A 23,213-nucleotide genomic window follows, 5' to 3' on the forward strand; every position below is an offset into this window, starting at 1 on the left:
TTCTAGGTGGGGCTCAAAGCATGCCATTCCAAGAGCAATATTTTATTTCAATCTCGACGCAATGAACCCAATCAGTCCTCCATGACAAGAAAATCATAAAGAACAGAGTAGCTAATAAGTCCTTAGTTTTGGGGTTATGCTCAAATTAAACACTTTATAACTAATCCATATTTCCAAGTCCTATTCTTGAAGATCAAGGGGTATTAAGTTAATTTGAATGACTGGAAATCTGAGACTTTGGTTTTTAATTTGAAGATAGGCTTACAGCCTAATCATATTATTATCTGTAGTAGAAAGCAATGGGTTAGAAGAAGTCCATGTAACCAACCCATAAAGTAAAATGCAACATCCATATATGGCCAGCTATGTAAACTTTAACATTGATTTATCCTGCAATAGATGTTGTTGAATTGGTAATATTCATGTTTTTCTTCTTCTAGTTCCTCTTAAAAGTAACTGAAGGTAATCAGATTACGTTACTGAGTTTGGGTAATCCAAGTTACGTTACTGATTACAATTTTGGACAGGTAACTAGTAACTACCGGATACATTTAGAAAATAACCTACCCAACCCTGTCGACCACAATTGCCGACCCTGGTGACGGGGGTTTGAGCCTCGGCTCGGCAACTGTCTGTGCCCTTCCTCACTGTCTCCCTGTACATACCTGTTTCTCTCTGCTTCCTACTGTCCTGTCATGAAAATAATAAAATACAGAAGGAGATCAGACCTACATTTTTTTTTTTTTACATTTTAATGACCAGAGGATGGGCGAGTGGCGCCTTATAAAGAGGGAGGGGCTCATCTATTTCACCACTTAACCTGTCTGTCTCCGACAGACGTTGTGTGATTGGTTCTTCCTAGTAGTGATCCGCCTGGACTGAATCCCATAGTGAGATGTCTCACTCATATTTTTTGAGAACCGAGATTTCCAAAGTAACCTTGAGTTTCTGAAATTCATAAAATTGTAATGTACTGTATGGGTTCCATCAGTAGTCAGCCTACCACTGTACAGGTGTGTGAGGTCAGTCATTAGCTAGGAGACAAAGTGCATGAGGGATCAACGTCTGTACATACCGTGGGGAGAACAAGTATTTGATACACTGCCGATTTTGCAGGTTTTCCTACTTACAAAGCATGTAGAGGTCTGTAATTTTTATCACAGGTACACTTCAACTGTGAGAGACGGAATCTAAAACAAAAATCCAGAAAATCACATTGTATGATTTTTAAGTAATTAATTTGCATTTTATTGCATGACATAAGTATTTGATACATCAGAAAAGCAGAACTTAATATTTGGTACAGAAACCTTTGTTTGCAATTACAGAGATCATACGTTTCCTGTAGTTCTTGACCAGGTTTGCACACACTGCAGCAGGGATTTTGGCCCACTCCTCCATACAGACCTTCTCCAGATCCTTCAGGTTTCGGGGCTGTCGCTGGGCAATACGGACTTTCAGCTCCCTCCAAAGATTTTCTATTGGGTTCAGGTCTGGAGACTGGCAAGGCCACTCCAGGACCTTGAGATGCTTCTTACGGAGCCACTCCTTAGTTGCCCTGGCTGTGTGTTTCGGGTCGTTGCCATGCTGGAAGACCCAGCCACGACCTATCTTCAATGCTCTTACTGAGGGAAGGAGGTTGTTGGCCAAGATCTCGCGATGCATGGCCCCATCCATCCTCCCCTCAATACGGTGCAGTCGTCCTGTCCCCTTTGCAGAAAAACATCCCCAAAGAATGATGTTTCCACCTCCAAGCTTCACGGTTAGGATGGTGTTCTTGGGGTTGTACTAATCCTTCTTCTTCCTCCAAACACGGCGAGTGGAGTTTAGACCAAAAAGCTCTATTTTTGTCTCATCAGACCACATGACCTTCTCCAATTCCTCCTCTGGATCATCCAGATGGTCATTGGCAAACTTCAGACGGGCCTGGACATGCGCTGGCTTGAGCAGGGGGACCTTGCGTGCGCTGCAGGATTTTAATCCATGACGGCGTAGTGTGTTACTAATGGTTTTCTTTGAGACTGTGGTCCCAGCTCTCTTCAGGTCATTGACCAGGTCCTGCCGTGTAGTTCTGGGCTGATCCCTCACCTTCCTCATGATCATTGATGCCCCACGAGGTGAGATCTTGCATGGAGCCCCAGACCGAGGGTGATTGACTGTCATCTTGAACTTCTTCCATTTTCTAATAATTGCGCCAACAGTTGTTGCCTTCTCACCAAGCTGCTTACCTATTGTCCTGTAGCCCATCCCAGCCTTGTGCAGGTCTACAATTTTATCCCTGATGTCCTTACACAGCTCTCTGGTCTTGGCCATTGTGGAGAGGTTGGAGTCTGTTTGATTGAGTGGGTGGACAGGTGTCTTTTATACAGGTAACGAGTTCAAACAGGTGCAGTTAATACAGGTAATGAGTGGAGAACAGGAGGGCTTCTTAAAGAAAAACTAACAGGTCTGTGAGAGCCGGAATTCTTACTGGTTGGTAGGTGATCAAATACTTATGTCATGCAATAAAATGCGAATTAATTACTTAAAAATCATACAATGTGATTTTCTGGATTTTTGTTTTAAATTCCGTCTCTCACAGTTGAAGTGTACCTATGATAAAAATTACAGACCTCTACATGCTTTGTAAGTAGGAAAACCTGCAAAATCGGCAGTGTATCAAATACTTGTTCTCCCCACTGTATGTAGTTCCTCTGGGTCATAACGATGATGCCGCTAATGGGGATGCTGAATACTGATAGTCTCTTACTCATCATGGCTGTCTCCTCTCCCCTCCTCTCCCACCCGGCCAGGAAGCAGCCTGCTGTTGATTGTCAGTGGAACAGCGTGTGTCTGTCATTTTCACACTGACTCAACTCATCTTAAAACTGAGGGTCGCGAGGAGAGAACACGTCATACATCTGCTAGACTACAGTTGTAGACATTTGTAAGCATCTATGGCCTGGAACCACCAGAATGTTGTCTGCTGGTTGATTTGAGGCTTTGCCTATGAGTTATAGCCTACTGTATAGTATTGGATATATAAAAGGGATAAATTGTGCAGTGTAAGTGTTAGACCCACATTATGTTATATCAGATCAGCCTGTTCAATGAGTAGCACATGAGATGGATAGATAATACTATCATAATACTAAACTGGCAAATCATAAAACTAAACTGGCAGTTTAATCCTTCCACTCAGTGAAAACCTTTGACTAAAGGGTTAGGAGGGTGCTATTCACAGATTGTATCCCCAGGAAGTAGGATTTCTCTGTGATAGAACTCTGCTAGCTTCACATTCCATTGAGGTTCTCAGCTCGCCTTATTTTACAGAGCCTTAAGATAGTGTTCACACACCTTGACTTTTTCCACATTTTTGTTGTGTTACAACCTGAATTAAAAAAAAATACAATACCCATAATGTCAAAGTGGATTTTTTTTCTTCTCCAAAATGTTTACAAATTAATAAAACATTTAAAGCTGAAATGTCTTCAGTCAATAAGAATTCAACCCCTTTGTTATGGCGAGCATAAATAACTTCAGGAGTAAAAATGTGTTTAACAAGTCACATAATAAGTTGCATGGACTCACTGTGTGCAATATTAGTATTTAACATGATTTTTGAAAGACTACCTCATCTCTCCACACGTACAATTTTCTGTAAGGTCCCTCTGTCGAGCAGTGAATTTCAAACACAGATTAAACCACAAAGACCAGGGTTTTCTAATGCTTCGCAAAGAAGGGCACCTATTGGTAGATGGATAGAAGAAGAAAAAAACATTGAATATCCCTTTGAGCATGGTGAAGTTATTAATTATGCTTTGGATGGTCTATCAATGCACCCAGTCACTACGAAGATACAGGTGTCCTTCCTAACTCAGTTGCTGGAGAGGAAGGAAACCGCTCAGGGATTTCACCATGAAGCTAATGGTGACTTTAAGACAGTTAGTTACAGAGTTGAATGGATGTGATTGGAGAAGACTGAGGATGGATCAACAACATTGTAGTAACTCCACATTAATAACCTAATTGACAGAGTGAAAAGGAAGCCTTCACAAAATAAATACAAGATATGTAAAAACGTGCATCCTGTTTGCATCAAGGCACAAAAGTAATACTGCAACAAATGTGGCAAAGTAATTCACTTTTTGTCCTGAATAGAAAGTTTTGTGTTTGGGGCAAATACAATCCAACACATTACTGAGTACCACTCCCCATATTTTCAAGCATAGTGGTGGCTGCATCATGTTATGGGTATGCTTGCAATTGTTAAGGACTGAGGAGTTTTACAGAATACAAAATAAATGGAATTGAGCCAAGCACAGGCAAAATCCTAGACAAAAACCTGGTTCAGTCTGCTTTCCACCAGACACTGGGAGATGAATTCCCCTTTTAGCAGGACAATAACCTAAAACACAAGGCCAAATCTACACTAGAGGTGATTATCAAGAAGACAGTGAATGTTCCTGAGTGGCCAAGTTACATTTTTGACTTAAATCTACTTGAACATCTATGGCAAGACCTGAAAATGGTTGTCTAGCAATTTGAGCTTGAAGAATTTTGAAAATAATAAATGGGCAAATGTTCCACAATCCAGGTGTGGAAAGCTCTTAGAGACTTACTTAGAGACTTATTTATTTATTTATCTTGCTCTTTTTTACCCCAGTATCTCTACTTGCACATTCATCTTCTGCACTTTCTACCATTCCAGTGTTTAATTGCTATATTGTAATTACTTCGCCACCATGGCCTATTTATTGCCTTACCTCTCTTATCTTATCCTACCTCATTTGCACATGGAGTATATAGATTTTTTCTACTGTATTATTGATTGTATGTTTGTTTATTCCATGTGTAACTCTGTGTTGTTGTATGTGTCGAACTGCTATGCTTTATCTTGGCCAGGTTGCAGTTGCAAATGAGAACTCGTTCTCAACTAGCCTACCTGGTTAGATAAAGGTGAAATAAAATAAATATAAATAAAAAAAAGAGACCGCTGTAAACACTGCTAAAGGTGCTTCTACGAAGTATTGACTCAGGGTTGTGAATACTTATATATTTCATTTTCAATACATTTGCAAAAATGTCTGAAAACAGATTTTCACTTTGTCATTATGGGGTATTGTGTGTAGTTGGGTGATACTTTTTTGTATCGATTTTGAATTCAGGCTGTAACACAAAATGTGGAATAAGTCAAGGGGTATGAATACTTTCTGAAGGCACTGTAAAATCACCTCACTACCTGCTCACCCTCTGGCTTCTCTCCTATTGTCGTCATGACTCTCAACTCAGTGCAAACTGGCTGCATGCTCTAGATTCTCATCCTCGGCAGAGCAGAGCTACCTAGGCTGTTAAAGGGTGGGCTTATGTAACAGAACAGAAGCCTTTGAACAGTGTCTCAAGCAGCAGTTGCCCTAGAAGAAGACTGGATCCAACAGTAGTCAGAGGGATGTGACTGCTCTCTGGTGGTGAGATGTGAAATGCCAGGCAGGAGCAGTACGAGAGAGAGAGAGAGAGAGAGAGAGAGAGAGAGAGAGAGAGAGAGAGAGAGAGAGAGAGAGAGAGAGAGAGAGAGAGAGAGAGAGAGAGAGAGAGAGAGAGAGAGAGAGAGAGAGAGAGAGAGAGAGAGAGAGAGAGAGAGAGAGAGAGAGAGAGAGAGAGAGAGAGAGAGAGAGAGAGAGAGAGAGAGAGAGAGAGAGAGAGAGAGAGAGAGAGAGAGAGAGAGAGAGAGAGAGAGAGAGAGAGAGAGAGAGAGAGAGAGAGAGAGAGAGAGAGAGAGAGAGAGAGAGAGAGAGAGAGAGAGAGAGAGAGAGAGAGAGAGAGAGAGAGAGAGAGAGAGAGAGAGAGAGAGAGAGAGAGAGAGAGAGAGAGAGAGAGAGAGAGAGAGAGAGAGAGAGAGAGAGAGAGAGAGAGAGAGAGAGAGAGAGAGAATTAGTTTTTCTATAACTATTTAATTAGACCTGTGCTGAATTAAATGCAGGAGATGCTATTTCCCTGAAGATAGCCCAAAGCTCTCAAGTTGGTTCAAAGTGAAAACTGTCTTCTTTCAGAGAGGGACATTTATTTCTGACAGATTCCATAATTTAATTGGAGGTACAGTTTGCAGACTGTAAATATACATTTCTTTTTAGGGAGTTAGTTTGCCAGACCAATACTGTCTTTTACTTCTATTTCATTGGTAATTGAAATTCATTTGGCTGTCTAAACATTCATTCCCTAGGCCTAACATAGTTATTAAGAACAAAATGAGATGCTGTGCATGATGATGCATGTCTTGAATTTTTTTGTACTTTATTACTTATTTGCATTACTTCTGAAGTAAGACTACACTTTCTAGAGTTTTCTCATTCCCTCTACCACCACCACTTCTAATACTGACAAAAGCATTGCTGTTGGTAATGATAACACTTAAACAATATACAGTGGCTTGCGAAAGTATTCACCCCCTTGGCATTTTTCCAATTGTATTGCCTTACAACCTGGAATTAAAATGTATATTTTGGGGGGGTTTGTATCATTTGATTTACACAACATATCTAGCACTTTGAAGATGCAAAATATTATTTATTGTGAAACAAACAAGAAATAAGATAAACTGAACTTGAGCTTGCGTAACTATTTGTTTTGTTCAGTGTATGAAGCGAGTGGACAGAGAAATACTGCTTCACTCTATCCAATCATACCAGCAAGATCGTTTTTTTATTTAACCAGGCAAGTCACTTAAGAGCAAATTTTTATTATTTTACAACCAGCCAAACCCGGACGACACTGGGCCAATTGTGTGCCGCCCTATGGGACTCCCAATCACGTCTGGTTGTGATACAGCCTGGATTTGAACCATTGTGTCTGTAGTGATGCCTCTAGCACTGACCGCTGCGCCACTGCGCCACGTACAGCCCACCCTTCTCTTTACAGACAAACTAGCCAGTTGAGTTATTTAGACCACGCAGCACCTCTCTTGACTGGCTAACATGAGAAAGATGCGTGCTGGCATCTGAAAATCATGTTTTTTTCGATCACGGTTAATTGTAAAAAAATACGATCATAATCGTATCCAGAAAACTGCCCATATCCGTTACGATACTCGTTTTGTCTGACTACTTGGCACACCTCTACTTTCTACAGAAATAGCAACATTCGTGCAGTTAGCTAGATAACATTGACTAGACCATAAAGCAACACACATGGACATGCTTTGCCAAACTACGCTACTGCCACCTTCTGGTTTGGAATATTTTAACAAGGCTGAGTGGCTGACGACTTCATGGTCTTTGCTGCGTGAACACCGAGATTGACTGCCAACACTCTGTTTAGAGGTGTTTAGTTCTGTCGGCAGGCAAACGTTTGACAGTCTGTGCTATTATACACTGTAGACATCATAATAGCTAAGTTTCCATCCAATTTACAATAGATTTTCATGCCAAAATTCAAAAATCTGCATAAAACAATATGCACATTTTCCACCAGAGATGTGTTTCCATCAAACAGACTTTTTGCGGATAAAAGTCTGTGCGTGATGATGTAGTGCACATAAAAATAACTTCTGCCACTAAATTCCCATGTACCGAAAGAAAAATACAAGTTAAATGGATTTCCATTACATTTTCAACTCTAACGATAGTTTTATCACAAAAAAATGTTGGGTTATATATAGCAAATGTGCCCACTCTGGCCTTGGCGTTTTAAGCAACAGTTCTCAGACACAGTGCAGGTAGGCTACCTACATTTTGAGATTATTATGGAGAACAGTGATGTAATTAGTATTTGTCAAGCGGCAGCCAAGCATCGATCATCATGTCACCAGATTAAAGACCTTCGATATTTATTGGAAAGAAGCATCAAGCTCGTCGCCTTGCAGATTCACCACCCTGTGAAGTTCATCATGTATTTAGTCTGTAGCTTAATGAACTGCATGCTTTCCCGTGTGGTAGTGGGAGGACCACACAACGTGTCATTGTTTGACTCCAAGTTTACTTCGATATGATGGTTATTTTATCAATATTTGCACATAAAGGCGCTTCCACCTACGTTTCCTGCATAATTAATTTTACCTACACAAAAATATCCCACCATGTCGAACAAATTGTTTGTTGGCGTTTATTAAAATTGTACCGGCATTTCATGTTTCCATCAGCCCGGTCATTACTTTTTTTTCATGCGTCAGGTCATTCATCCGCGTGAAATGGTTGGATGGAAACGTGGTTAGTGACTAGGACAAATGAGAACACAGACATTAGACACACACACACACACACACACACACAACCACACACTCTCATTGAAAACTGCCAGACATGGTCAGTCAGTCAAGAGTTACAGGACTGGGGCTACAGGATGTGTGTAGCAGCACTCTGTCTACAAAGCGACAGAGAGTAGAGAGAAACACACAACACAGCTTTTCCTCTGTTACCACAGCCATGAGGGTATGGACGAAGATTGAGAGATCCTATGGCTGACCAGAGCTTATTAATGGATGTCCATTCTGGCCATGGGGCAAAGGATTAGCCTAATAATCCAATCAGAGTGTTGTTTTAGGTATAGGCCCTATAGACCCCTCCTCCTCAGCTCAGCGGATTACCAGGAGGAGGAAACGGATCCGAGTTCCATCACCTGATGCATGGTTGTTGTCTTCCTGACCAGGTCAGTGTGTTAGGATACAACTCAGCACAGCCACAACACTTCAGAGCTGTCTGCCACAAAGTCTCCTGCGACTACATCATACACAGGACCAGGGCAATTACTATTTTTTGGATCCAGAGTTTGTCTCCAGTGGAAGTTGAAATACAAACCTGAGAGGAAAGAGAGAATATTAAAGAAAATAGGAAAAAGAAACAAGATGATGATGGAAAATATGAGCTGGGTTGTCAGTCATTTTGAAGCGTGAGGGTTGTAAGGTGAATTTGTATGGCTAGGTTGTGGCTTGTGGGCCCTTTGCTCCACTTGGAGCTGAAGGAATAAGACAAGTAAGTTAAGTTGTGCCCCTTGAAAGTCTGGGACAATGATGCTGTGTTTTGGGGGCCGCAGACGGAACAGGACCCACCACATCCACTGGAGTGAAGAGGACTGTCTACTGGCTAATGAGACTCAGGTTATTTCCAACCCTGCCTACCTGGACACAGGTAACAGAACCCTGTACACTACACACTGCGCAGCAGCAGGTTAGCAGATCGTTATGACTAACAGCTGAGTTGAAGCAGCAAGCTCTCAAAGCAGTTCTTATCTGGAGTATGAATCTATTTGCTAGCTATTATTTGAGCAGTGTTTTCATAAAATTTGTTTCTGACCATTTTTTAAACATTTACCTTGTGCTTTTGTGAGGATTTTTTTGCCAATTCAGAAAACTTTGGCTTGTTTCGTATTTGAGAAACCTGTCTGAAAGACAGTATCCACAACCCAGACTTCCTGGAAATATGCTTGGGAGGTCTTGAAGGGGTCTTGAAGGGGGCCTTCACCACATAACAATAAACTGTACTAGACGATGGCATGACAGTGTATGAGATGACAGTGACCATTGTACTGTAGGAGTGTGAGAACATCCACCACTTCTACCACACTCATTCTCATACTCAGTATCTACTCATGTTATGCAAAAACGACACTTGCTAACACCTAGATGGAGAAATATAGTTTTCATGTTAGGTATAAAGTCACCTTTTGGAAAATTAGACTATTACTATTTTGAACACAGTAGTGCAACCGTTTGAAAACGTGTCTGAATCTTTCAAGGGCCTCGTGTTTTTCTGCATAGAGAACAGTTGTTTTCCTTTGTATGACTCATGATGTCTGGGTGCTGTTTTGCATCAGTCAGTCAGTCAGACATAATCTGTACAGATGTCCTGTCGGAATCATGGCCTCATACAACCCTGGTTCTCTACATGTGCTCTGATGACTAATTACTATAGTAATTTTAACAACATGTTCATATAATGTTGTTACCAGTATAATTGCAATTTAACTACAAAAGGTATAAAAGCAACTAAAGAGTTATCATAATATATTCCGTTTTTTGGTGCCATGTATGGATTTTCAGAAGAATGTTCAAGGTGTGTTCTAAAATCAGGTACCTTATTTTGCAGTTATAGCCTACTTATAAGGAGAGGCTTCATCTAAAGTGAGGCTATTTTCTAGTAGCCCTCAACAGTATGTTTCTCTCTGTAACCACATAGTGCACTGCTTTTGACTGCACCATCAATTGCCTCAGTGTCCCATGTAGATAAGAGTATTGAATTTGTGCTGTGCCATTATTGACTGGTTCCCATTTGATTGACCAAGCCTAATTGAACACCAAAGCTCTGCCAAAGCAGAATGTGGAGCTGCAATATGGCAAATTAATCAGTGAAATGACATTAAAATAACAAGTTTATTGCAACCAATCTGTTCCTAACAATGACTTATGAGATATTAATTGTTCCTCTCAAAGGGTTAATTTACTTTGTCAGAGATGGCCCCAAAACCAGATTTGTGATTATTATTAGTTAGTTAATGATGACTTTTGTATGAAAACAAAGTCTTTCAGTAATTAACAAAACTGTAAAAATAAAATGCCCCCTGCCATAAAATGTATCTACGTTTAGTGCTGTCAGGTTAGGTGACTGCGATTAATCTTACTTTCACACAATTAGGCTACTCTGCCTTGAGCTTTCCTATTTTTTTTTTTTTTTTTTACAGTGAGAGCTACAGAATTTTTTCTCCCAATCTTGCCCTTTAAAGCTATCCGACCCAACTGTGTGCAACCCATGTGGTCTGCCTTTGGCGGACCCTAGGATTAGCAGTGCTTTAAGTAGCGTCTAAAACCTGGCTATATGGAAGTTGTGTGCCAGGAATGCACTGGTACTTCCACTCCCTGTTTCTCCTTCTCTTGTGAGCCATGGGAAAATCTCTGCCTTTTTTTGTGTCCCCTCTCCCCGTTTGTTTGGTTGTAGATAACTAGATGGAAAGGGAGATTGGGAGAGAGAGAGAGCAAAAGGGAGACGGGGGAAGGTAGAGAGAGGCAGAGAGGGAAAGACTGAGAGGGAGGGAGGCCGAGTGAGGCCCTGGAGACACACAGTTCTCTTTCATAGCAGTTTGTTTTGGGGATCCTGCCTTTGTTGACTGCAGCAGCAGCAGTGGATGCTCAGCTCCCTCTTCCCTGGATCCTATTCTTACTGTTCACCGTCGTCCATGTTACTCTGTGGGGGCTGAAATGCCTCTAGAGATCCCGAAGGAAACTCGGCTCAGGGAGTTAGTGTGCTTTAATGCAGAGCGACGACCCCGTTTGGATCTGGTCCTTGTTTTCCAACTGTCCCGAGGGGTAGGGAGGCTGCTGGAAAGTTCAAACAGACACACTGCCTCAAGCTATGTACGGCAGGCAAGGGCTCAGAGATGAACAGTTTTGTCTGCACCGGTCGGCAGAAAAAGGAATGCTCATAACTCACAACTCGCCAAGAAGGAGAGGATGTCTCCGTTTTTAAAATTTTGCTCAAGGCCTCGCAGGTATGACCAACATGCATTTGGTTGTTCCAAAGCAAACACTGGAACGGTTGTTTTAGCTGTTGCTCACCCTCACGTCGGACAGGTAGAAGTAGAACAAAGTAGAAATGAGGAGAGAGTGCAGCCAGCGACCCACCGTCCTGCAGCCTGTTGCAGTGCTGCTGTTGAATGCTGAGTATAAGGCTCTAGGGTTATGCAGGTGGCACAGAAGCTTTGCTCAGGCTTGTTTTACTTATTTTTTTTCTTCTTCGTGTCAAAGGTTAAGGATTATGGCTGGGGTTGGAATGCAGCCTGGAAGTGAGGGACTCGGAGAGCAACCGTAAACACCGCCACACTGGGGAGAGGAGTGTGAGTGTGTGTGCACATGCGTGTGTGTTTCAATCGGGCTAGATTGTGCATGCCTGTGTGTGTGAGGGAGTGCAGGGCCGTGCCATGCTACTACTGAGCAGTCAGGCAACGGAGCGGACTATCCCCGGGGCCACAAGTAAAGCTGTAACAGCCCACCAGTCAGGAGGAGGTAAGACCACGGTGGACCACATTTCTGTCATCCTGAATGGAACTCTGGGCCGTGAGGAGGTGGGTTCGAGGTCGGTGGCGGGCCAGGCCGCCCGATATGCCGCACTGGAGCAAAGTCATCCTGCAGCCGGGAGCACTAGGGCACGACAGCAGGCGCTGCAGGGGGAGGAGGGACACTTCAGCCTGGGCAGGACACGGCAGGATCTTGGCAGGTGGCCCTCCCTGAGCCACACAGGCAGAGTGGAGAGGAGGAGGGAGGATGCAGTGCAGGAGGAGGAGGAGGAGGTAGAGAAGGAGGACGGGGGGGAACTGACAACGGACCGGTTTCTCCAACTGCAACAGCCCTCCAATAACTCAGCAGCTCCAGCAGCAGCCCAACCTTCTCAGTCAGACTGGGAGACTACAGCGGTAGGAGTGGAGGTAGATACAGCCACAGCAGCTCCAGAGCAACAGAAGACCCAGGTAGAGACCCAGGGACAGGACATTTCTCCCCAGTACGAAGGGTCTCTCCCTGGACATAATGTTGGTGTTCTGGCTGGTGGTGGCCGTCTACCCCTGGCTGTGCTCCGCAGGAAGCCATCCCAGGACAGTGCTGCGCCAGACAGCAGGAGAGTGGTGAGCATGTATGGAGCCCCAGCCTGGCAGCAACAAGGCTCGCTAAGTGACCAGGACAGAACAGACAAACCCAGGAGGCCCAGGAGTGTGTGCATGCTGGGAGGCCCCAACCTCAAAACTGCCCTGTTGCAGCCTGGGTCCCACAGGTCCCACTCCGAGCAGAGCTCCAGAAGGGTGGCTACAGGATCTCTGGACGGTCCCCCCCAGCAGTGCTGGACCAGGAGGGCAGAGCTGCGGGCGGTGGACGGCCTCAAGCCGGGGGTGCTTCCTCAGCGGACAGTGGCTGAGGAGAAGGTGGTCCCCAGGGTCCGGCAGCAGACCTGGAAACAGAGACCAGTCAGTATGACAATGTTGGAGCTGAGGAAGAAGGCCTCTGGGTCTCAGGACGAGCTGGATAGCCATAGGGGAAGCCAGGGGGGAGGTCTGTTCGGTCGCTGGAGGCTCTTTGGCCGACCAGCCCAGGACAAGGAGAAGGGTAAGGAGGGAGCCCGAGCCCCAGGTTCCAAGCCCCCCAGCAAGCTGGATGTCCCCAAGAAGACCCTGAGTTCCCTACGCAGGAGTCTCAGTTTGCGGATCAGGAGGAACCGGCCGCGGGGGAGAGTGGAAATATCCGAAGTGACAGCAGAGGAACGCTCACGCACTAAAAGTATCGGGCAAGAGACATCTCTCCCCTCGCGGCCCTTCTCCTACCTCACCGGGAGGTCCCTGCCACCCCCTTACGAGAGGGACAATGATGGAGGGATGCAGAACATTCAGTACCACAGCCAGGGCAAGGTCAAGGTGATGGAGGTGCCCCTCTACCCAGCCAGACTGTCCTCCTCCACTAAACCAGCCCATGAGGAGCCCAGCGTGTGGCAGCTCATAGCCAGCCGCTTTAGGAGGAAGGAGCAGCAACAACCGCCCAACGGTAAATGTAAACTCCAGCCCCAACCCCCGAGCAAAGAGACTCAGACTGGCAAATATCCCCTGGCTGGGAATAAAAAGCCTCAGTTAGTTTCCATAGAGACTCTGGCAGGCGTCGACTGCAGCAAAGGTCAAGGTAAGATTCCCTGTAAGATTGATGAACATATTCCCCAGCACTTATTGCCCCGAGTTCTGTACAGCCCCCCCTCAACCACTCTGTGAAAAAGTTCTCTTTTTATAGTTCAACAAGAACAGGGGTATGCTGCTCTTAGGAAAAAGGGCAAATTGAAAACACATGGAAGGGAAAGTTTAGGTTGAGGTGGCATTTCAAGGCTTCGGGCCCCAGAGGTTAGAAACCATTCCTCTTTTAGCTTTTGTGTTTGGTAATTTACTTTTCCCTCCATGCATTCCGTTTCAAATGCAGTTGTGTTCTTATTTGGCTAGTAATCACTGAAAACTTTTTGCATCACAGAGTGTATGCATGTAATTTGGATTACTTCTACCGAGAGATGAGGGTCTTGCCTGTTCTCTCATATGAGTTTGCCTTGTCCGTTTATGATGCTTTAAGTTAACATTAGCTGTTTGATTAGTAACAGTATGGGTGGTTGGTACAGTACTATACAGTCTGCTCCAGAATCTCTGTTTCGCAGAGACCGAGCCAGTGTGGTTGGTAATGCATGCCCTAGATAATGCCGCTGGCCTCGTAGGGACACAGCTAAAAGCAGGAGGCATTAAAATGGTCAACGGTGGTGACGTGCCATTGAGATGCTTTTGGCAGCCAACCAGGGCTAAATTAGGAGGGCTTACACACTGTAATGATGGGGAACAGAGAGCGACATCTTAAGCACTGTGTTTAGCTAGCCCAAATCAAATCAAGTTTTATTTGTCACATGCGCCGAATACAACAGGTGTAGACCTTACCGTGAAATGCTTACTTACAAGCCTTAACCAATGCAGTTCAAGAAATAGAGTTAAGAAAATATTTTCTAAATAAACTAAAGTAAAGAAATGTAATAAAATCTAAAAGTAACACAAGAAAATTACATAACAATAATGAGGCTATATACAGGGGGTACCGGTACTGAGTCGATGTGCGTGGGTCCAGGTTAGTCGAGGTAATTTGTGAAGTGACTATGCATAGATAGTAAACAGCGAGTAGTAGCAGTGTAAATAGTCAATATAAATAGTCCGGGTGGCCATTTGATGACTTGCTCAGAGTCTTATGGCTTGGGGGTAGAAGCTGTTAAGGAGCCTTTTGGACCTAGACTTGGCGCTCCGGTACCGCTTGCCTTGCGGCAGGATAGATTACAGTCTATGACTTGGGTGACTGGAGTCTTTGACAATTTTTTGGGCCTTCCTCTGACACCGCCTGGTATATAGGTCCTGGATGTCAGGAAGCTTGGCCCCAGTGATGTACTGGGCTGTACGCACAACCTTCTGTAGCGTCTTACGGTCAGATGCCGAGCAGTTGCCATACCAAGCGGTGATGCAACCGGTCAAAATGCTCTCGATGGTGCAGCTGTATAACATTTTGAGGATCTGGGGACCCATGCCAAGTCTTTTCAGTCTCCTAGTGCTGCTCTTTTAGTGTTGACAGTGTGGGATCCAGTGTGCACTTGAGAAGTTACTCATCGAAGTTGAATGAGAAACGCAACAATGAGCTATAGCGATTTGTCCATGTGTTGAAAATACTTATGTTGCTGTATATCCCTTGCAGTTTAATTAAAATCTGAATTAAGCATTGCTCTTTTCATAAAGGCATTAGCAGATGACACGTTGCACAATGTTGAACTTGAAAACCTGTATCTGACAGGTTTGCTCCAAATGCACCGCATGACACAACACACGTTCTAGTGTTACATCATATTTACATAATTAAGCAAAATCCACCACTCAGACCTCTGTAATCTACAAGAGAAGAATGAAAGATGAAGGTTTGAAAGGTTTATTCAAATTTAGTGAGTTTCAGATTGAAAACAGAGACTTTTAGGGAAGCATGTCTTAGTTTATTCTCTGTGAAAAAAACACTTATGAAGCCTGAAAACGTGACAAGTACTTTGGATTGATAAGCTGTAGCACAGGTTTGTTCCCGTCTGATCCTTGGCTCTTAATAAGGGTGCACAGGTACATGTCATGATTTGCAACTTTCTTTGTTTTCCCTGTACGATTTTTTTTACCAAGGTCACCAAAGTCTTTGTAGTAGTGTTAAGTGCACATTTAGTGATATCTGTGACTGTCTATGTAGTGTAGTCGAACTCGGAGAAGGCAGTCGGTCAGGCAGTAGGAATGTAGGTGTGTCGATCACACTGACTACAAGCTAGGTGTTCAATGCCAAGGGCGGGCCTAACTGCCTGTCTCTACCTGCCTAAGTGTTTGACAACCCTACCTGCATGGCTGCAAAATGTATCCTAAGAGCTCTGAAGTCCAGCCCTTAGTTAACACACACAAACACACACACACACACACACACACACACACAATAGCCACATTAGTCGGCATTACAATATCATTTCTCTGGCTATTGATGACACCATGGCTGAGGTGTTGAGGCCCCTGTCCCCACTCACCTCCTCACTCCCACCCTCACCCCACACCGGTGGCTGAACAAAGCCATTCCTGTCAGGCCCGTGGAAGGGACGACTATCTGACTATTTGGTCAGATAATGGCTCTTTCCCGAGGTGGAGTCAGTCAACACTGCACTCCATCATAGACCTGGGTTCAAATAGGATTTGCCTGCAGCAATTGAACCAATGGAATGATCTAAAAAAAAGTGTGAACCCCGCCTACCTGACACTCAAACAAATGCTTAACGTATTTGGAAGATTTCAAATAGTAATTGAACCCAGGCCTGCTCCATCAAACACACGATGTGCGTTAGACTAGGCTGCCCTGAGACTAGAGAAAAGTTTAGCTGTTTCTCAAATCTGACATGCCGTACACGTCATTGTTTTTTAGGTCTAGTCAGGCTGGCAAAATGTTCACTGTGGTACATTTATCTTGCCTAGAATTGACATGACTCATTGAGATTTGTCCAAAGTCTCCGGTGTGTCAATGTGCAGTCTCTATTCGTTCGTCTCACGACTGCTCTCTTTTAAGAGCTCCATTAAATTGTTTGTGGAGCGTTTAAGAATGCCCTGGCATTTATTATTTTTAATCCCACAGCGAACTGAAGTTCATTCATGAAAAGTTTTTCTATTTCAGGTTTGGGATAGGGTTAAAACAGAAAAACAACTCCACGGTTAAGTTTAGCCATTAATTAAGATTGGCCTTTCTAACTCATTGTGGACAGATGGCGCAGCGGTCTAATCAGCCAGCTCCTGCTCCATATACTGCAAGTTCAATCCAATGATTCATATATACACTAGATCACAGACAGGAGGCGCTGTTTTGAAGCTACAGCACCTCCATCTTGGCACTCCCCCACCTTTGTAAAACTATTTGGAAGCAAAAATGCATTTTTTTTAATGTCCAGATTTGTTTTTGCTATATTTGTTCTATTACAGACACCTTAATGCATACTTTTAAATTATATTATGTGAGTTAACGTAAAAATATATTAAAACATTTTCCTTAAAGTATAATTTTTTGAAAGTTCTAATGTGACTGTTCACACTATATATATAAAAAAAATACGTAAATACACTGAACAAAAATATGTTTCATGAGCTGAATTAAAAAATCTCAGAAATGTTCTTTGTGTACAAAAAGCGTATTTCTCTCATGTTGTGCACAAATTTGTTTACATGCCTGTTAGTGAGCATTTCTCCTTTGCCAAGATAATCCATCCACCTGGCAGGTGTGGCATATCAAGAAGCTGATTAAACAGCATGATAATTACGCAGGTGCACCTTGTGCTGGGGACAATAGAAGGCCACTTTAAAATTAGCAGTTTTGTCACACAACACAATGCCACAGACGTAGCAAGTTTTGAGGGAGCGTGCAATTGGCATGCTGACTTTAGGAATGTCCACCAAAGCTGTTGCCAGAGAATTGAATGTTAATTGCTCTACCATAAGCTGCCTCCAACGTTGTTTTAGAGAATTTGGCAGTACGCCCAACTTGCCTTACAACCGCAGACCACGTATAACCACTCCAGCCTAGGACCTCCACATACGGCTTCTTCACCTGTGGGATCGTCTGAGAGGGTTGGGGGGCTGCTGAGGGGTATTTTGTTTGTAATGAAGCCCTTTTGTGGGAAAAAACACATTCTAATTGGATGGGCCTGGCTCCCACCCATGGCTGCACCCCTGCCCAGTCATGTGATATCCATAGATTAGGGCATAACACATTTTTTTCAATTGACTGATTACCTTATATATGAACTGTAACTCAGTAAAATCTTTGAAATTGTTGCATGTTGCATTTATATTTTTGATCAGTATAAATGTAATTTGGTCCGTGAAACATTTATTTGAAATACTGTAGAATCCCATTAATATCTATGGAAGACTGGTCCTTCTGGGGTGTGCCAATATGGCCGACCGGTGGCTTCAAAGCCTCTCACTGGCCAATACATAGCATCAGAAATCCAGGGTTTATATGTACAGTGCATTCGGAAAGTATTCATACCCCTTGACTTTTTCCACATTTTTGTTACGTTACAGCCTTATTCTAAAATGGATTCAATGTTTTTTTCCCCTCATCGATTCACACACAGTACCCCATAAGGTCAAAGCAAATACAGGTTTTTAGACATTTTTGCAAATGTAATAAAAACAAAAAAATACATCACATTTACATAAGTATTCAGACCCTTTACTCTGTACTTTGTTGAAGCACCTTTGGCAGTGATTACAGCCTTGAGTCTTCTTGGGTTTGACACTACAAGCTTAGCACACCTGTATTTGGGGAGTTTCTCCCATTCTTCTCTGCAGATCCTCTCAAGCTCTATCAGGTTAGATGGGGGGCGTCGCTGCACAGCTATTTTTAGGTCACTCCAGAGATGTTCGATCAAGTTCAAGTCCGGACTCTGGCTGGGCCACTCAAGGACATTAAGAGACTTATCCTGAAGCCACTCCTGCGTTTTCTAGGCTGTGTGCTTAGGGTCGTTGTCCTGTTGGAAGGTGAACCTTCGCCCATCTGAGGTCCTGAGCACTCTGGAGCAGGTTTTCATCAAGGATCTCTCAGTACTTTGCTCCGTTCATCTTTTGATGGAGGCCAGTGTGTTCTTGGTGACCTTCAATGCTGCAGAACTTTTTTGGTGCCCTTCTCCAGATCTGTGCCTCGACTCAATCCTGTCTCGGAACTCAATGGACAATTCCTTCGACCTCATGGCATGGTTTTTGCTCTGACATGCTCTGTCAACTGTGACCTTATATAGACAGGTGTGTGCCTTTCCAAATCATGTCCAATCAATTGAATTTACCACAGGTGGACACAAATCAAGTTGTAGAAACATCTCAAGGATGATCAATGAAATCAGGATGCACCTGAGCTCAATTTTGAGTCTCATAGCAAAGGGTCTGAATACTTATGTAAATACATCTGTTTTATATGTTTTATAAATGTGCAAAAACGTCTAAAAACCTGTTTTTGCTTTGTCATTATGGGGTATTGTTTGTAGATTGATGAGGGAAGAAAATGATTTAATCCATTTTAGAATAAGGCTGTAACGTAATTTTTTGGGGAAAAAGTCAAGGTGTCTGAATACTTTCCGAATGCACTGTATCATTGGTTCAATCCCAACTCTGGGCACTCATTGTGGACGGTTTTAGGTGTGTCTCCTGATGTCCTGGGGACCTGCAAATACGAAAAACGTCAACATAAATCTGGAGTGATGTCTCTGTTCATACAAAATGTTCAGCCATTGTGAATGATGGCCAAAAGCATTTCTGTTTCCCTAAATGTTGTCTGTCTACTATTCTTGAGTTTGAATCTGGCCTCTGAAGACTCTCTGTCAGAGTTGTGTGAAAGATGTATCTGATTTATTTAATTCCCCCAGCAGACCTTTTTTGAGCTATGCTCCTCACTACTGATTAGGTTTACCATTATGACAAACAGAATGTGTCACTCCCAAGCAAAACAGCCCTGACAGTGTGATAATGCAAACCCACCTGCTGGGAGAGGAGTGAGTTAGTCAGAGACAGTCGAGAAGGAGATGGGATATGGAGGCTCTGTTAATACTTGAATATGACTCCTTATCTGAGCGTCTGCTGCCACCACAGATCCCCAGCTACATTTTTCTGCTCCCCAGGACTGCTTGAGACTCAAACTATGCTGCTGCTACTCACCTCTCAGGGGAAATAGCTTCTCAGAATCAAGTTATCAAAACCCATTGACATGCTGGAGTCTGAGAGACCACTCCCAAATGATGTGTTAGGGGTGTTTAAAGGGCCAATCTGAAGTTGCTACATCAATTTTTTTGCACTTATAAATGAATGATATGTACCCATTGATTCCTGAAGAATATAACTTAGAAATGGCTCAGGAGCATAGTTCCACTGTTGTACCCCATCAGAACCCAAAATATAAACTTGTATAAAATATAAAAATATATGTAAAACAAAATATAAACTTACTCCAATGTTTGTAAACATGGTAAATGTAAACAAACACTATATAGCCTCAAAACATGGCTAAAACTATACTTGCTTTTATCATGGATAGTCAGTCCTTGCATCCATAGCTCTGTCTATGAATTTGAGAGTGGTTACATTTCTCCAGCCCCATCCCTCACCATTTTACCAAAACAGGGGCGGTGAATATGCTTTGTTATTGTTCTTTTTTCAACTGCTGATTGCCATTTTAATGTTATGGCGATGACAGAATTGCACAATAGAGATAAATGCTGGGGTTAAAGAACGCCTTTCTGTATCAGTGCACAGGTCAAAGTTGAGTTCCTGAGGCTATTTGCATTGAACAGGTAATCAAATGGCTACCCGGACTATTTGTATTGTGTCCCCCCCCAACCCCTATTTTATGCTGCTGCTACTCTCTGTTTATCATATATGCATAGTCACTTTAACTATACATTCATGTACATACTACCTCAATTAGCCCGACGAACTGGTGCCCCCGCACATTGGGTACCCGGACTATCTGCATTGTGTTCCGCCACCCACCACCCGCCAACCCCTCTTTTACGCTACTCTCTGTTTATCATATATGCATAGTCACTTTAACCATACCTACATGTACATACTACCTCAATTAGCCCAACTAGCCGGTGTCTGTATGTAGCCTCGCTACTGTATATAGCCTCGCTACTGCATATAGCCTTGCTACTGTTATAGCCTCGCTACTGCATATAGCCTCGCTACTGCATATAGCCTCGCTACTGCATATAGCCTCGCTACTGTTATAGCCTCGCTACTGTTATAGCCTCGCTACTGTTATAGCATCGCTACTGTTATAGCATCGCTACTGTTATAGCATCGCTACTGTTATAGCCTCGCTACGGTTATAGCCTCGCTACTGCATATAGCCTCGCTACTGCATATAGCCTCGCTACTGCATATAGCCTCGCTACTGCATATAGCCTCGCTACTGTTATAGCCTCGCTACTGTTATAGCCTCGCTACTGTTATAGCCTCGCTACTGCATATAGCCTCGCTACTGTTATAGCCTCGCTACTGTTATAGCCTCGCTACTGTTATAGCCTCGCTACTGCATATAGCCTCGCTACTGTTATAGCCTCGCTACTGTTATAGCCTCGCTACTGTTATAGCCTCGCTACTGTATATAGCCTCGCTACTGCATATAGCCTCGCTACTGTTATACCCTCGCTACTGCATATAGCCTCGCTACTGCATATAGCCTCGCTACTGTTATAGCCTCGCTACTGCATATAGCCTCGCTACTGCATATAGCCTCGCTACTGTTATAGCCTCGCTACTGTTATAGCCTCGCTACTGTTATAGCCTCGCTACTGCATATAGCCTCGCTACTGCATATAGCCTCGCTACTGTTATAGCCTCGCTACTGTTATAGCCTCGCTACTGTTATAGCCTCGCTACTGCATATAGCCTCGCTACTGTTATAGCCTCGCTACTGTTATAGCCTCGCTACTGCATATAGCCTCGCTACTGCATATAGCCTCGCTACTGTTATAGCCTCGCTACTGCATATAGCCTCGCTACTGTTATAGCCTCGCTACTGCATATAGCCTCGCTACTGTTATAGCCTCGCTACTGTTATAGCCTCGCTACTGCATATAGATTCGCTACTGTTATAGCCTCGCTACTGCTATAGCCTCGCTACTGCATATAGCCTCGCTACTGCATATAGCCTCGCTACTGCATATAGCCTCGCTACTGTTATAGCCTCGCTACTGTTATAGCCTCGCTACTGCATATAGCCTCGCTACTGCATATAGCCTCGCTACTGCATATAGCCTCGCTACTGCATATAGCCTCGCTACTGTTATAGCCTCGCTACTGCATATAGCCTCGCTACTGCATATAGCCTCGCTACTGCATATAGCCTCGCTACTGCATATAGCCTCGCTACTGTTATTTTTCGGTCTTTTTACTATTGTTTTTTATTTCTTATCTATTGTTCACCTAATACCTATTTTTTTACTTAAATTTGCTCTGTTGGTTAGGGCCTGTAAGTAAGCATTTCACTGTAAGGTCTACACCTGTTGTATTCGGCGCATGTGACAAATAAACTTTGATTTGATTGAGAGTTGGACAACCCTCCTTTGTGCAGAACCATGTTTATGGTATGTTGTTAACGTGGGGTTGGGGTTACAGAAAATGTTAGCGTATACGTCAATTTAACTTTCATTGCTACATATTCTACTAAATCGAGTCAGCTAAGACTGAACCCAAGGAACAAAAGATCTCTCAAAAATCCAATTTGTCTATCTCGGGTTAAATGAGAATGCATATCAACACCGGTGTCCAATTTAGCTCAGAGGAAATGGTTGATACCAAGCCTTCAGCAACAGAAAGCTTAGATGAGACCCTTAAGACAGCTTTGCTATAGCCCTCCACAATGGGATAGATTGGTCGGCAAGCATCCACCTCATCCACCTCTCTGTCTGCATCACTAGTGATTATGTTTGTCACTTACCTATCCCCTTAGAGTGAAATTACATTCTGCTGTTCAGAGCTTTACAGAGCTCTACAGATAAGGGATGTAGCAGAATTGAGTCGACAGCTTTGTGAATTGGGCTGCAGAGCCATAACAGTTACAAGATAGGGATATGATTCAGGAACAATTATGACAATGGAGCTGCTGCTCAGTGTAATTATACCCTAGGCCTAGTCAGAGGCAATGGCAGTGGGTAACAACCCACTATGTGGTTACCAATGAAGGATGTAAAAATACTTATTCCAAGCTAAATTCACACTCTGTAATTTCTAGCTGGTGGTAAAAAATATCTTGGCCTCAGAGCGGCATGGAGGTTTAAACCTCATAGTTGTCCTCCCCTCTCATTCCCCACTGACAACACACAACACACACACACACACACAAAACACACATGCACACTTACACACCCGCTCATGCACACACTCAAACAGTGGTATTTTCCTTCCCTCTGTTTTCAGAACTCAATTAGGGGGGTACTAATCGTGCCTCACTGCCCTCGGATTGAATAGTAATTTTTATTAGAGTGGACATGGGCGGTGAGGTAAAAAAGAAACACGACAAACAAGCGGTAGCAGTTTTCCATCTCACACAAACAAGGGCTCTGGTGTCCTCTGGAGAGTGCATCACTGACGTTGGGGCTCGTTCTGTTCTGTTTCCACAGGCATTCTGGGTAGCGATGGGGTGCTCATTTTTA

General features: G+C 43.5%; 1 protein-coding gene across 5 annotated transcripts in view; it reads left to right on the forward strand.

Annotated features, from left to right (window-relative positions):
• Positions 1-23,213, forward strand: part of LOC139560229 (arf-GAP with GTPase, ANK repeat and PH domain-containing protein 3-like) — a 227,662-nt gene that overhangs the window by 74,085 nt on the left and 130,364 nt on the right. Inside the window, exon 1 of one of the 5 annotated variants that reach the window (XM_071376808.1) lies at positions 10,727-13,618. The exons of 1 other annotated variant lie outside the window; for it this stretch is intronic. In XM_071376808.1, the coding sequence (XP_071232909.1) occupies positions 11,881-13,618 (1,738 nt within the window). In that variant the 5' untranslated portion in view covers positions 10,727-11,880. Of the gene's footprint in view, positions 1-10,726; positions 13,619-23,213 lie in introns of those variants that run through there. 3 more of the 5 variants (XM_071376807.1, XM_071376809.1, XM_071376804.1) reach the window with 3 other exon arrangements.

The sequence above is a fragment of the Salvelinus alpinus genome, chromosome 30 (assembly GCF_045679555.1).
Source record: "Salvelinus alpinus chromosome 30, SLU_Salpinus.1, whole genome shotgun sequence".
Classification (NCBI taxonomy): Eukaryota; Metazoa; Chordata; class Actinopteri; order Salmoniformes; family Salmonidae; genus Salvelinus; species Salvelinus alpinus.